At 38.1% G+C, this 15,236-nt stretch overlaps 1 protein-coding gene across 4 annotated transcripts in view; it reads left to right on the top strand.

Moving 5' to 3' along the window:
* esyt2a (extended synaptotagmin-like protein 2a) overlaps positions 1 to 15,236 on the top strand; it is a 40,649-nt gene that overhangs the window by 9,432 nt on the left and 15,981 nt on the right. For all 4 annotated transcript variants that reach the window (XM_055022355.1, XM_055022354.1, XM_055022353.1 and 1 more), the window contains exons 3-7: positions 5,588 to 5,629; positions 6,533 to 6,667; positions 7,378 to 7,454; positions 7,817 to 7,889; positions 9,580 to 9,669. In XM_055022355.1, the coding sequence (XP_054878330.1) occupies positions 5,588 to 5,629; positions 6,533 to 6,667; positions 7,378 to 7,454; positions 7,817 to 7,889; positions 9,580 to 9,669 (417 nt within the window). The remainder of the gene's footprint in view (positions 1 to 5,587; positions 5,630 to 6,532; positions 6,668 to 7,377; positions 7,455 to 7,816; positions 7,890 to 9,579; positions 9,670 to 15,236) is intronic.

The following is a 15,236-nucleotide window of genomic DNA, read 5'->3' as shown; positions in this document are numbered from 1 at the left end:
TTAAAGTTGCGCTTTCATCTTGAATTGATTTGCTGCTTTCTGATGATCTTATGCAGATTTATTTTTAGATGAAAGATGCTGTCAAAGAAAACCAAACTTAAGCCAGATTGTATTCTGCTGCAGATGGATTGAAACACAAGCCCTTTTTCAAAGATTGCAACATATTTAACGGGTTTGAATGTTAATTTTATACCTGAGAGATTTCTGGCTCATGGTTTTGTAAATTGGGTGTCGACCTGGCTGCAGGAGTCCTCAGGTTTAGGAGTTGCTATTGCATTATCATGCAGTAGCTCAGATGGCTTATGTTGCATCTTTATTGCTCATGTTGAAATGAGGGTGTGTGCCATATTAAATTATTGCGGACTGCCTTCAATGCAATTGTTTACTCAGTGTTTTTACTGTGTAGGAATACTTTGATTTATCCCAATAAAAAGTGCAGATAATTGTGGCCAAACCCCAGTAGCCTGTTTGTCTTGTGTCTCACAAAGTATTATTGCCTCTTGAACTTTCTTCAGTTGGTACAGCAGACACGTGGACGTGATGCAGTCAGTTGAAAGGACAGATGAAGTGGTTCAGATTCAGGTATATGCATGTTAGAATATTCTAGTTCTGAATCTGAGTCAAAACCTTAAACTGATCTTCATGAATATTCTCCATCCAATCTGACCTGCGTTGAGGTATTTTGCAAAGAGGAATGGACGATGATGTCAGTCTCCAGACTGCAAAATATAAAATGCTTTCAATTGCATTTGCCAAAGACTAAACAATATTTTACATTTTCATAAAAAAAAAGAAAGAAAAAGAAAAGTCTTTTCTAATTTCTTCCCACTTTACAGTGATGCGCTACGTTATCTTTTAAAATCCCAATACACTGAAGGGTGTGGCTGGCATGCAGCAAATTTCAAAGGGTGTGAAAACTTTTGCAAAGTGCTGACACCATGTCTTCATTAAGATATACTTATGTAAGTTTCACTGACTTTTGCAGCTTTAGGATGAAAACCTCCTTGATTTTTGACCCGTTATTCCCTTCTGACAATCATAAGAAAGCCCCAAATTATTGGGAATAAGGTAATCCTAATTTATGTTGTGTGTTAAGATCCAGTCCACTTGGAAGGACATCTGGACCACTCCGATCAAAAATAGGGAATAATCAACATGTTGGATAGACTGCCCGATATTGCAGTGTGTTTTATTTCTGAGGACAAACAAGAACGCAGCCAGCTGAATGTGATCTTTAACCAATCAGAAAGCGAGGCGAAGGAAACATGGAGGGAAATTTAAAAATAAAAGGACAAAGTAACTGTCATGAAGGCCCAGAAAGTCCGGTGATCGTCGTAGACACATTTGTAACCTTATTTCTGTCAAAGATAGAGAAAAACTGTTCTTCCCAGTCGGCCATGTTTGTTCACCCTGAAGTCACGTTTGGTCCCGAGAGGTTTGGAGAGAGTCTGGCATCTGAATGTTGGCGAAGGAAATCGATTTGTGTGACTCAACATCACACAAATTCCTGGGACAAACAAAGATATTGTTATTGTTTTGTGTAATCTCTTAGTTTTTGAAAATTGCCAGACAGTTTTAAAATTCGTGTGAACCAGATGTAAGCAGCTTGTTCTGCTGTCGCTGTGTTGGGAAGAGGGGATTTTTGTTTCAGTTTACATTTTTACTCGTCTCCCCCTTTCCTCTTGCTCTCAGTATTTGAGCTGGAGGTGTGGCTGAAATAAAGTGTAGGATTTCAGCCGGTGCATAGCTGAAGCATGACTCTCATTAGAAGCACAAATAGAGATGCTTCAGCTTGCTGCTGATTGGCTGTCTTAGCAGTCAGTCTTCAGTGAGTCATGGTTTTGCCTGAAGTCTGATCCTGTTTTTTTAAATTGAGGTTGGATAGAAAACAGCTCTGCGAATCAGAACCTGTGGAGGTCTGCGCTGCTGTTGCTGCAGGCATGAAACATGATCCAGCAATGCGTGTTTGTGCACTGCATCAACAAGTTTAATGATGTAAGGACACTACAGATTATCCATCTAACATTAAATCTGAAAAGTCAGAATATAACTTATCACACAAACTGGAAGATTTACTAGTTAAATCAATGATTCGTTTTGCATTTTTTTATGTAAGCTTCACTTTTAGTCATAAAATGCAGGAGAAAAATAAACACATTTACATGTTGTTACCTGTTAAAACCTGAAGAACGAAGCACGTGTTGAATCAAGCTGTATGGACTTCATCTAACTCGTCTTTTATTTTCACATAAAGCTTCTTTATTCAAGATGACAACACAACAACGTTTAGCAGTAAAACTTCCCAGACGTTATTTCTTCTGCTCCGTCAGAGATTATACAGACAAGTTGGTTGGGTCAAACTTCACCTGTCACATAGATCGCCTCTAGATCAAGAATACTTCGATATGCAGTTATCAAAGGTGATTATTATTGAGACATTTTGAGATTTTTACCACCATGCTTCACGATTGGAGAAGATATTGTGGGAGTTAGTATCACAAAAACACATTTCCTAGCAGTTTTGTAGAAAAGTAGCAATAAGCCTATGATTGTGATTTATTGTGAAAAATCTGAGGGGTTTGTTTATTTTACATAAATTTCTGTGATTGCTGGACTGTGAAAACATGGAGAGACTGTTAAATAATTCTCACCTATAAATACATGTGTGGGAAATGGTCATCAGCCCTTTCTCACATTGGTTGGCCACAGCAGTTGCTGCATAAAGACTATTGCTGATATCCTTCCTCTTTGGCATTGTGTTAATACCAATGGAGCTAAATTCCTGCTTTTGTCGTCTTCTGCTCCATATTTCCATCTTGAATCATCCAGAAACAGCAAATGATGATCACGTTTCCACATGACTTTATTTACAGTCAGGGAAAATCATTTCTGCACGTCTGTATTTGAAGTTCTTACATCTGAATTTTCCTCTTAAACCTGAATCATTTAGTCTTGTGTGCACCTAAAATAAGCCGTTTACTTTATGCCACTGCTTGTCAGTTGTTGTTTCAGCTTTACTTTTTTGCTGTCTCATCTAACATTTTAGTCATGTACCTGAAATATGTCTGTTGATCTCAGAGACAGCTTGCTTGACAGATGGCTGAACTAACATTCTGCAGCAGCTTCACCTCATGTTTAACCTTTAATAAACCTCCAGGAACACACGCTGTAACAACACACAAGGATTTGTGTTTCATTTGCATATTTAGCTGCATTTTACCTCATGTTTGACTTCCCTGTACTCCTGGAGTCAGTTGGATTTAATGAGAACTAATTCTTTTCTTCTTCTTTTAGCTTTGTATATTCAGGTCTGTTTGGCTTTTTGTAAAACATTCAGCGGTTTAGTGAGTTTTTCATTCGAGTAAATACCAAAGTACCAGCAGTTAAATCTAGATTATTTTTTTGTTGTAACTTTCCAGGTGTTTTTCTTTACAAGTTCAACAGACTTGTATTATTTCTGATTCTATACCACATGAATAGATTATTTACAATTACACTGTTTCTATGCTTTCTTTGTATACACCACAATAAACAAGACAGGCTAGTATGTAATTTCTGAAAAAAATCACCATGTGATGATGATGTCGTCAGTGTGAGGTTGTTTAAGTTTGGATGCGTGACTTTGTGCATGTGAGTCACACTGTATGTACTTCCTGACTGACCTCGTGTGTCGCTCTGGGTCTGTTAGCCTGACACAGCTGCAGAGACGATTCATGCTGCAGATTGTTTTATTCATGTATTTATATTTAAAGTTATTAAAGTTCAGGCAGTATACTTTTAGCCCAATTAACAGTTTTAAGTAGGTAAAAAAAACAGCAGATGACTAACTTTGTCTTTAGGAATATTAATCTAAATTTATGTTTTTAAGTCACTTTTCATAAACATCTTCTGTTCATTATCAAAGGTGATTTTGATTGAGACACTTTGTTATTTTTACTTGTGACTACACTTTCTACCTCAGAAAAAAAATACAGTCACAAAATAATTAGGGCTGAATCAATTAATCAGAATGAATTGATTGTTGAAATAATCATTAACTAATTAAGCCAAAACTATATAAATATATATATATATATATATATATATATATATATATTATATATATATATATATATATATATATATATATATATATATATATCTGTATGTGTGTTTGTGTGTGTGTATATAGCAGATTCTCTAAAGATGTGCTATTTTATTTCAGTTTAGGCAATAAATTATTCATTTTCTTCCTTTAAAAAAGGGATTGAATTATTTGTTTATATGCATCTTTTTATGCATTCATAATGTTGTGTAAAAAAGAATTACAAATCTGTAGACTGTGCCATTTTTTAAAAATCCAATATCTATCATCATCAGGAATGATGGATTACTAATATAATCATTAGTATCAGCTTTAAGAACAATTATCCTTAATAATTTCTGTTGAAAATTCCAGAAATAGAAACCAGCTGCAAGATAGAAATAGCTATCGGTTATTGATATAAAACATGGCAAACATCGGCTGATATGTCGTCTGTCTCTGATGAATGCTGAAGTGAGGAAAGAAAAGGCCAGTTGCATCTCAGACTAACGTGTGGGGATGTTGGGCGGGGTGTTTTAAATAAATTACTTTTTTTTTAACATTTTTCTTCTCGCTTATAAACATAAATTTGTGAGGGTTCCTGTCAGTGTGTGCGTTATGTAACAGCCGTGTCGCTCCTGGCTGTCTACTGCAGCTCTGCCGCTGCTGCACAAGCAGCTTGTCAGACTCTGGAAGTGTGATCAGCCTGTCACAGATATCCCACAAGCCCCGGCGCTGAACCGCAGTGTTTTTTTTGGGAGAGTTCTATGATTAGGCTGGCTGTCAACTGAGCATCATGACTCTACATATCACAAGGATTTGGATTTTACTTTTAAATTCTAGAGAAAGGAGATAATTTTTTTTCTAGAATAGTTAAATCAGCAACGAGTAAGATGCTGCATAATTCTGGATTTTTGCAGTTCACCTTATCAATGCAAGAGGTCAGTCGCTGCCTAACAAAAGATTTATTGTTAGTCATCACAGCAAAGACTTTTTGCCTTTGGATGAAGTTCAAAATAAAGTCTTCATTGGATGACATTTCTTACTTTAGTTGAAAACAATGACCTGCATGGTTTTAAATGGTGTTGAAGGGGCAGGACATAAATCATATTGGTAAATATCGGCCATAACAGCAATAATAAGTATCAGCTTAGATTTTTATGTTGGTACATCCCTGCTTTGTTATTCAAGCATCACCATAATGTTTCTTCTTGAAACAGACGGGATTTTCTTTGAATGATTGTTTAAAATCTTTTTATATTACAAAATCACAGATTTCACATTAACCATCTGAAGATATGCTGAACTGATATCCATTAGATCAGTAGCAGGAGGGAAACCGTCCTCCAAATGTGTCAGATTGTCTGGAACAGATGATGCTGCCAGATGTGAACAGAGTCACTGTGTCTTGGAACTCAGATGAGTTCAAGACAAACAAATATTGACAGAGACTTTGAAGAGTTGAGGTCCAGGAAGGACCAGCAGTTTATTGATTCTAACTTTAACCTTTGTGTTTCCTTCCAGGTTCACTATCCAGATGTGGAGCGAGTGGAGTGGCTCAATAAGGTACCGATAGAAACTTTTTTTTTTTTTTTGATGTTTCCAGCACACACAGACATCCACCAATTACTCCTCATTGTCTCTTATTAGCAAGCCAAAGAGGTAAAATAGGGTTTCAAAAGGGATCTGAACCCGGAGCCCTGAGGGACCTCATCCCAGTTACAGACATGAGAATCTGATCAGTTCCTGGAAGAGATTCGCTGACGTAACTGTTTCTTTCCAGAATATTCCATGTTGACCACCCAAACACTCAAATTGATGGTGATGCTAAATTATACATGTTGTGTAATTTAAGCACTCAGAGGAGATTTCCAGAATCTCCTTAAATTACACCATCAGCAGAACTTACTTGAGATGTTCCTGCAGGATGACAGAGTGTGGAATGATTTAGTTGTTTTTCTTCTTCCACCCAATAAGTGCAGACATGCTATCGAACCTTAAGCATTAAAACTTTCTATCAATAACATTATTGGACTCTGTACTTGTTATTAAAAGTTTAGGTGCAAACTGCACGATGAAAGGTATTAAAACAAATTAAACTTGAGAACTTATTTTATAAATGCCAAAGTAAAGAAATCATCAAGGCATTTACAAAGATGCAAAGTTTTGCTAAAGTATTCACACTGCTTGCAGTTTTCCACATTTTGTCATGTTAAATCTGAAGGCTTTGATCTATTTGATTAGGATTTTATGTAACAGACCAAAACAATATTGAGCATAAATGCAAAAGAAGATGATGACACATTAAGAAGCTACTGTAGCAGGCATATTACATAGTGTCTGCTACTTACTGTGCAGCCTCTCTTCGTAAAAGAAAATGAACATATGACTGAAGATCCTTGGGGTTGACTCTTTATCCTGAAGAAAAGTTTTCCAGTGAATTTTCCATTTCCCTCTGCTTTGCTTCAGACGGTGAAGCAGATGTGGCCGTTCATCTGCCAGTTTGTGGACAAACTGTTCAGGGAGACCATCGAGCCGGCTGTGAAGGGGGCCAACCCCCATCTCAGCTCCTTCTGCTTCACCAAGATCGACATGGGAGACAAGGTAGGGAGAAAACGGTCAGGCTTCGAAACATCGGACTCACCACTCAGCTCACTGATTCCAGTTAATATCACCCTGAAGCGACAGCCTTGATTCTTCTGGGGGTTTTGTGGAGTTCATGTCAGTCGTCAGTATCTTATTTGCAGCAGAATAAAGGTCTAGAATGAGCAGACCAGCAGTAACATGGATCATACCTTCAGATTCTTTTGATTTTTACTAATTATATTCAGCAGAAAACACAAACTGCACATTTATATTTATGGTACATGTCTATGTAATACAGTGAGCTGCTTCTATGTTTTTCTTATGTTTTGGAAGTTTGTGAAAAGATTAACTTCATATAGAGCCGAATTATTCTGTGCTCTAATCTGCAGAACCACAGATCTTATTTTTCTTCTGACTTTCTTGATTTTTTTTTTTCATCAAAACATCAGATAAGATTAAAGACATTCCAGCGGTCTGCAAGATTTGAATTGTTTCATATTTTAAAATAAATAGTAATTGTTTCATATCTTCAGTAGCTGTTTAATCTTTCTGTTGTTGCATTTCTATTTTTATTTGTTTTGTGCTCCTGGACATCAGAAGCTTCCAGAAACAAACTCTCTTAAGAAAAGCTGCTGGAAACTATTCCTCACATCTGAGAAATAATTTTCTCACTTTCACCTTTTGTTTTCTCTTTGTGTGTGCGTGCGTGTGTGTGTGTGTGTTTGCAGCCGCTCAGAGTGAATGGGGTGAAGGTTTACACAGAAAATGTGGACAAAAGGCAGGTCATCATGGACCTGCAGATCAGGTAGGCCTCCCTCCTACTCTCACAAACTCACCACGATGCTGCAGACACAAGATTTCATTTTGCTTTTGTAGTTTTAACAGCAGGATGCTACCTGCAGATCCTTACAATCAGCCAGCAGCAGAGTAAAGCTAAACAGAAGATCAATCCCTATAAATTTAGATTAAAGTCTGCTTGGTGTAGAATTAAAGGCCAGTAACGCTTTAATTATATGACATGAAATGCAAGTGAGGGCAACACTTCTTTCACAAATAACAACTATTTTTGCTTTTTGATAACTCTGTTAAGAATATCTATTTCCCTTAGCTCCGTCTTGTCTATTAACAGGTTTAATTTGCTTATTTTCCTCCCATTTTTACTTTTAGTTTTGTTGGTAACACAGAAATTGACATCGACATCAAGAAGTTCTACTGCAGGGCTGGAATCAAAAGCATACAGGTATGACTGATTTGTTTTTAAAAGTTTGCATTAAAATTTCCCCAAAGTCTCTATAAATAACTTCAGGCACAGAAACAGTTCACATCAAGGAAAGGTTAATTGTGAAACGTAAAACATATTTAAGAGAAAAGGTTCCTGCACAGTCTGGAAACATCTGGAAATATAACGAATCTTAAACATAGAAGTAGAAAACAAACTGGTAAATATTAATAAATTCAGTCAACATGATAAATATTTGTATTTCTACAGATAGAAAAGATTCTCTTAAGTAATTTTTTCCCTTGACTATAATGTGTTAATTTTGATTAAATTATTACATAGGTTTTAACTCATTCAAAATATATGCAGTTAATTGCTTTTTTGTTGTTGTTTTGTTTCTGGTATGCCCATAAATCTGACGCACAAGCAACATCCGCAAACAACAGCAGTGGATGACAAAGCACTTTCCACCAATATGAATAATAGATTAAAAACAATAAACATCTTTGTTGTTGATCTCATTTGCACATTTATTTAATAATTTAGCAAAAAAAAGGGTTTTTGAATTGAAAATAATTGCTTATTTTGTCAAGTTTTGTTTTTGATCCAAATTGAGTCCCACTATTAAATTTTAACTTTAAAATTAAAACAATGTTCTGCCTTGTGGCTGTGCAGTCTGTTGTCCCACGTTATTCATGTTGTCAGTCAGACAGGACTGTGCTCTGCTTCGCTCCTTTAGCTGTGACCCCTGCAATAATCCGTGAACCCTCAGAGAGAATTTCACATAATGTGTTGACTCGTGTCTGATAAAGCAGACGTTATTCATTCGGCTGTTGGCATCCGATCATGCCATGTTTGCTGTTCAGAGATCAGCAGGGAGAAGAGAAACTGCTGCTTCTCAGCAGCTCAGTCAACGTTTGCCTCTTATGTTCATTTTGCAGCTGCAATAAAAGTTTCTACGGATGCTTTTCATCGCCTGTCAAACTTGACTAGATTATTCTCAGCAATAATCCATGAGTCATTATTTTCTTCACTTGTGTCGCATCTTTTATTTATAGACTTCTCCGTCCCGGTGGGATTGCATTATAGGCACATTATTTATAAAGCGCCCTCTTTGAGGCAGCAGTGGGCTGCAGAAGGAAACGGACATAAACAAAACTAATGCCCATCTTCAATCTTTTTCACCAGACTGATTTTGATGAGCAAAGTGCTCTGTGAGCAAGAAGCTATGTCCAAATTTGGTGCTGCAGACATGCAGTCTACATGTCTGAGGTTTGACTCACAGCAGCACAAAGAAAAAATGCCTCTCAATGCCCCTGATTTGGCTTCTTGCGCTCAGACTTTGGGGGTTAATAAATTGTTGCAATAAATATGTGAATTATCTGAGGAATGGATGCCAATGAAGCTGCAGAGAAAGTACAAAAAAAGGGGATCCAGTTGTTTTGTATTTCCAGCTTCATAAAGAATTATGTGTGTTGCTGCAGTTTTGGGGAAAATAAATATTAACATCTGAACCAGCAAAAGCAATTCAGATGCAACACTTCTTTCTCTAAAATCTGCTCTAATAAATCCTCTACAAGGAAAATGGCAAGAAGTGGAGACCTAATTCAGACCCAGTTATTGTAAATAGGACTCATGTTCTCCAGAAGTCAACAATATTATGTGATAAATCCCAGGCAGAAACAGTTTGATGATGTTTTGTTGTCTGCAGCTTCATGGCATGCTGAGGGTGGTGATGGAGCCTCTGCTGGGGGACATGCCTCTGATCGGAGCCCTGTCTGTCTTTTTCCTCAAAAAACCTGTGAGTACTTTGATTCCTCCTCTCAGACTTTGATAACTTTCACTTTATCAGAGTTTAAATAACATTGTGATGCTCCTTCCCTCAGGTTGAAAGAAATTAACATATTGTTTGACCACTTCAGGAATGCAAACCTGCTTTCCAGACACAAATTGTCCAAAAAAAGATGATTTTTCCTTTGACATTTTCTGTCTTTTTGGAGAAGTCTGAACTCAGTTTTCAACTTGAGTCTCTTCCTTTCTTTATCTGTGCCCTCACTTCCTGACTGCAGTCTTCCTCCCTGTAGTCCAGAATGGCTTATCTTCCTGATCCAGGCTTTGATAGAAGCACCCAGAGGAAAAGAAGCATCATCAAGATACTCTAAACACAAACAGGAAATTATCCCATCATCCAACAGCAGAAACTTCAACTTAGGAGCCGCTTGGAGATTTTGTCCTTCTTTTATGAAATTGAACTTACATTTTATCTCTTTTTTTGTTTGTTTTATTTTGGTGGGTGCTAAATGTTTTTGCGATAATCAGAATATAATTACACATGATTCACACATATAGTTGCTCATATGAAGTTTTCTGCTAAAATCAAACATTTTTTCTCATTCTGCTCAAAATTGTGCACCAGCGTAGTCCTATTTAATATTCTGTCACTGGACTCATATTTGAGTCTTTTCTAAACTTGCAGCGAAGCCACAAAACTGCAGTTTTAGACTTAAACAGTAAGGATGCAAGAACAGTTTCATTGCAGATGATGACTATAAAGCCTCAATGAATGCAATAGTTTATTTATTTATTCATTGCCCTTTTCTTTGTTTCTGAAGAAATATTACTCAAACCCTTGTATCTTTGGTTTAAAAACAACCGATAACTGATGTTCCATCATCAGTCTGAAACACAAGCCGTCAGCCACAGTGCAGTGTTGCTGGTTTGTGGTTGTTTGGTCGTTGGTGTTGTTTCTTCCTCCCTGTGAGCCTGGTGAGTTGTGACAGGATGCTGAGCTTTCAGTATTACAGTTGTGGTGTGACAGCCGACTCACCAGTAAGCCAACCGTCTCGTTGGTTTATCTAGTTTATCTCTCTCTGGGCTCCTCCTGCTGTTGTTGTACCAACGTATATCAAATTAAATTGTCAGACTTGACCCTAGTTCTAAAAAAACAGTGTAACATAGGGCTTATGGAGAAACTAACATCTGTCAAATGCAAATGTTCCGTCTTAACTTGAGAGGTTTCTGCACCTTCATCGCCACTTTGCCATTCTGTAAAAAAAAAAAAAAAAAAAAAAAAAAAAAAAATATATATATATATATATATATATATATATATATATAATATATATATATATATATATATATATATAGATTTTTTATATATTATATATATATATATATATATATACCCAAGTGGGTATATATATATATATATATATATATATATATATATATATATATATATATATATATATATATATATATTTTATATATTATATATATATATATATATATATACCCAAGTGGGTATATATATATATATATAGATATATATATATATATATAGATATATATATATATATATATATATATATATATATAGATATATATATATATATATAGAGATATATATATATATATATATATCTATATATATATATATATATATATATATATATATATCTATATATATATATATATATATCTATATATATATATATAAATATAAAATTCCCTTCTCACCCACCGCGGGTGGTTCTTATCCTCTGAGCTCAGGTCCTCTACCAGAGGCCTGGGAGCTTGAGGGTCCTGCAGTATCTTGGCTGTGCCAAGGACTGCACATTTCTGGACTGAGATGTCTGATGTTGTTCCTGGGATCTGTTGTAGCCACTGCTCCAGTTTGGGGGTTACTGCCCCGAGGGCCCCGATGACCACAGGCACCACTGTGGTCTTCACCTTCCAGGCCCTCTCCAGTTCCTCCCTGAGGCCCTGGTATTTCTCCAGTTTCTCGTGCTCCTTTTTCCTGATGTTGCAATCACTTGGTATTGCTACATCTACCACAACGGCTTTCCTCTGATGTTTATCCACTACAACAATGTCTGGTTGGTTCGCCATTACCATTTTGTCTGTCTGGATCTGGAAGTCCCACAGGATCTTAGCTCTGGCGTTCTCCACCACCTTTGGGGGTGTTTCCCACTTTGATCTCGGGGTTTCCAGTCCATATTCTGCACAGATGTTTCTGTACACTATGCCTGCCACTTGGTTATGTCGCTCCATGTACGCTTTCCCTGCCAGTATCTTGCACCCTGCTGTGATGTGCTGGACTGTCTCAGGGGCCTCCTTGCACAACCTACACCTTGGGTCTTGTCTGGTGTGGTAGATCTGGGCCTCTATTGCTCTGGTGTTTAGGGCCTGTTCCTGGGCTGCCAGGATGAGGCCTCTGTGCTGTCCTTGAGTCCAGCTTTTTCCAGCCATTGGTAGGATTTACTGATATCAGCCACTTGGGTTATTTGCTGGTGGTACATCCCATGTAGGGGCTTGTCCTCCCATGATGGTATCTCTGGCACCTCAACCTCCGTTCCCTGTTGTCTGAGACATTCGCTGAGCACATTGTCTGTTGAGGCTTTGTCCCTGATGTATTTATGGAACTTAGTTGTTTCATCCTGGACAGTGGTTCTCACACTCACTAGTCCTCTGCCTCCTTCCTTGTGGCTCGTGTACAGTCTCAGGGTGCTGGATTTGGGTGGAACCCTCCATGCATGGTTAGTAGCTTCCTAGTCTTAATATCTGTGGCTTTTATCTCCTCCTTTGGCCAGCTAATTATTGCAGATGATTAACATATATAAAAAAAAATTCCCTTCTCACCCACCGCGGTGGTTCTTATCCTCTGAGCTCAGGTCCTCTACCAGAGGCCTGGGAGCTTGAGGGTTCTGCGCAGTATCTTGGCTGTGCCAAGGACTGCACATTTCTGGACTGAGATGTCTGATGTTGTTACTGGGATCTGTTGTAGCCATTGATCCAGTTTGGGGGTTACTGCCCCGAGAGCCCCGATGACCACAGGCACCACTGTGGTCTTCACCTTCCAGGCCCTCTCCAGTTCTTCCTGAGGCCCTGGTATTTCTCCAGTTTGTCCTTTTTCCTGATGTTGCAATCACTTGGTATTGCTACATCTACCACAACGGCTTTCCTCTGATGTTTATCCACTACGACACTGAGCAAAAACCTTCCTTCTTAGTGGCATCATGTTTTAGCAGTCGTAGGACTTCTCTTTTGTTTTTAGCCAAAAACCATGAGCCGTTTCTAGCGATAGCGTTAGACTCGTGTGTTTGTTTGGGTTGTATTTACCCAGAATGCTGTGCGTTGTAGTCTGCTTCCTGTTTTTGAAGTGCTCTCCGGTCTAATTTGGTGTGTTTCTGTCTACTGGTTTAGAACGAATCAATTGAGCAACACAAAGATAATTTCACCAGATTGTGACTCCAAACTTTGCTGTAATAGGTCAAATGTAGAAAAACTAGCAGAAAAATGAAGAGTTCTCTCCCACAACCTGTTGGTCTCGTGCCTCTGGTAAGACGCAGACAGTGAATATTGAGTTTTGCAACTTCTGAAGCTATTCAGCTGATGTGTTTTGACATTGGTGGAAAGACAGCGACTGGCCTCTGCTTTCACTCTTGAAGTGAAGCCTGCTGCAGTTTTAATATGGCCTGGAAAAATCCAGTCCCACTGTCCTGCAGAATCCACCCATGGCTCTGGTTGTATTTGACTGTGACTGCGTGTCTGGGCCTGACGGGAACAGGTGGCTCGCTGTAGTATTTTCTCTGTCGTTCTGTGGAATCCCCCATCTGTTTTCTCCTCTTCCTTACCCAGTCTGTGTTTGCTGCTCTGTGGTGAAGCTGGCCTACTTCTAAAACCACAGATTCATGCCAGTTAGGGTAATTTTTCTCTAAAGCATGATAGAAACAAACATTGGCAGACTTTTACACTTTTACATTTTTTTATAATTTCATTGCCTGCTTTGAAAGTAACATCTTTCAGTTTTTTATAACCTTCTAAAGCTTCACAGTCTCTTCTTATCGCTGAACAAACTGACACACATTCAGACTTCTCACTCTTATCTTTCACAACATAATCTGACCTTTGATAAAGCAGTGAGGTTCTGTATTATTAGGTGTCTCAACAGAAATGCCAACAATGTCACCTGACTCTCACTCCTGTTATGGTCGGTTCACTGGTTCTGAATTGAGCCAGGAACCAGTGAACTGAAACACTGCAGGGCTGCTCTGGAGTTTGCTTTTCAAATTTGAAAAAATAAAAATGGAAAATAGGAATCAGTATGGGTAATGGTTCAGCTTCCTCTGTGTGATTCCACTGCAGGTTTGCAAAATATATTCCTTTTGATACTTCTGAAAAAACACCTCAGGCTGCCACAAAAACTTTTTATTGAAAATGGGAATTCTTTTTAGAAATTGTTTCTAAAGAGCAGATACATTTTTGTTATTCCAATATTGCACAGTCATATGGTCAATGAAAACTCAGATGCTATTTAGTTTGAACCTGCAGTTCTAATGTTTTTGTGTTTTTTGCTGAACCACACCTGAAAACTAAAACAGGAAGGTTTTGTTACCTTCCTGTTTTAGATTTTTTTTCTCTGACGTTTCTTAACTGAAATAATATCTGCATTGTTCCAAACTGTGTCTTGATGAGTTTGCAGCCTCTGGATGCCAGCGTGTCAGGAATGTCTGCGGTAATTTGTCTCTTTCACTGCCAGGGTTCCCTGGGAAGGCGATCACTTTTCTCTGAACTCGTCACTCAAATTACCAAGAGCAGCTAATGAAACCTGGAAAAGGTGGAGCAGAGAAAGAACTTATTGTTTGCTGTTAATCTTTTTTTTTCCTTCAAACAGGTCACTTTCCCCCTGCAGGATTTCATCCAGTCCTCCTCCCAGATGGCCCAGTTTATGTTCCTAAAAAGGCCCAGTAACTGGGTTAGAGAAGCAGGTTAATAAGCTCCTGCTCTGAACAAGATGGCAGACGTTTAAACACCTTTAGTTTGTGCAGAGTGTGAGGGACCTCGTTCCAGCTTTTCAGCGTTTGGTTTCATCATCAGAGACAATTGACAACTTGTGATGCAAACGAGAACAAGCTGGAGCAGCACCTAAGTTAAAGTTCTGTCTGTTTGCAGAGTTAAACCCAGTTTTTCTCTGCAGCTGTTAAGGTGTGTCTGGACTTTATAGACAGGATTTATGGAGCTGGATGAATTTTGGGGGGTTTTCAACTTGCTGAAGAGAAGTAAAGCTCCAGCTGAACTTGGTGAAGATTTTTATTTTCTGTTTGAGGCATCCACAGATGAAGACCCACCTGATGACAGGAGTTATGATTGACTGAACCTTTCAGAAGAAATGACATTATTGTTATGCTGATCATAGTTTGAATAATTTCTAAAGACAGAGTTGTATGTAGCCTTCATCATGTGCTTCCCGTCTGTGAACCTGAGCTGCCCTCCTGTATTGATTAGCACATCGATCGAATTAAAAGCTTGGCTCCTGAGCTGCTGTTTGCTGGCTCACTGCAGGCAGGGAGGAGCTGAGGAGAAATC

Source organism: Poeciliopsis prolifica, unplaced genomic scaffold (genome assembly GCF_027474105.1).
Source record: "Poeciliopsis prolifica strain line A6 unplaced genomic scaffold, Auburn_PproV2 SCAFFOLD084, whole genome shotgun sequence".
NCBI classification, from domain to species: Eukaryota; Metazoa; Chordata; class Actinopteri; order Cyprinodontiformes; family Poeciliidae; genus Poeciliopsis; species Poeciliopsis prolifica.
This window is presented reverse-complemented; position numbering and strand designations above follow the sequence as displayed.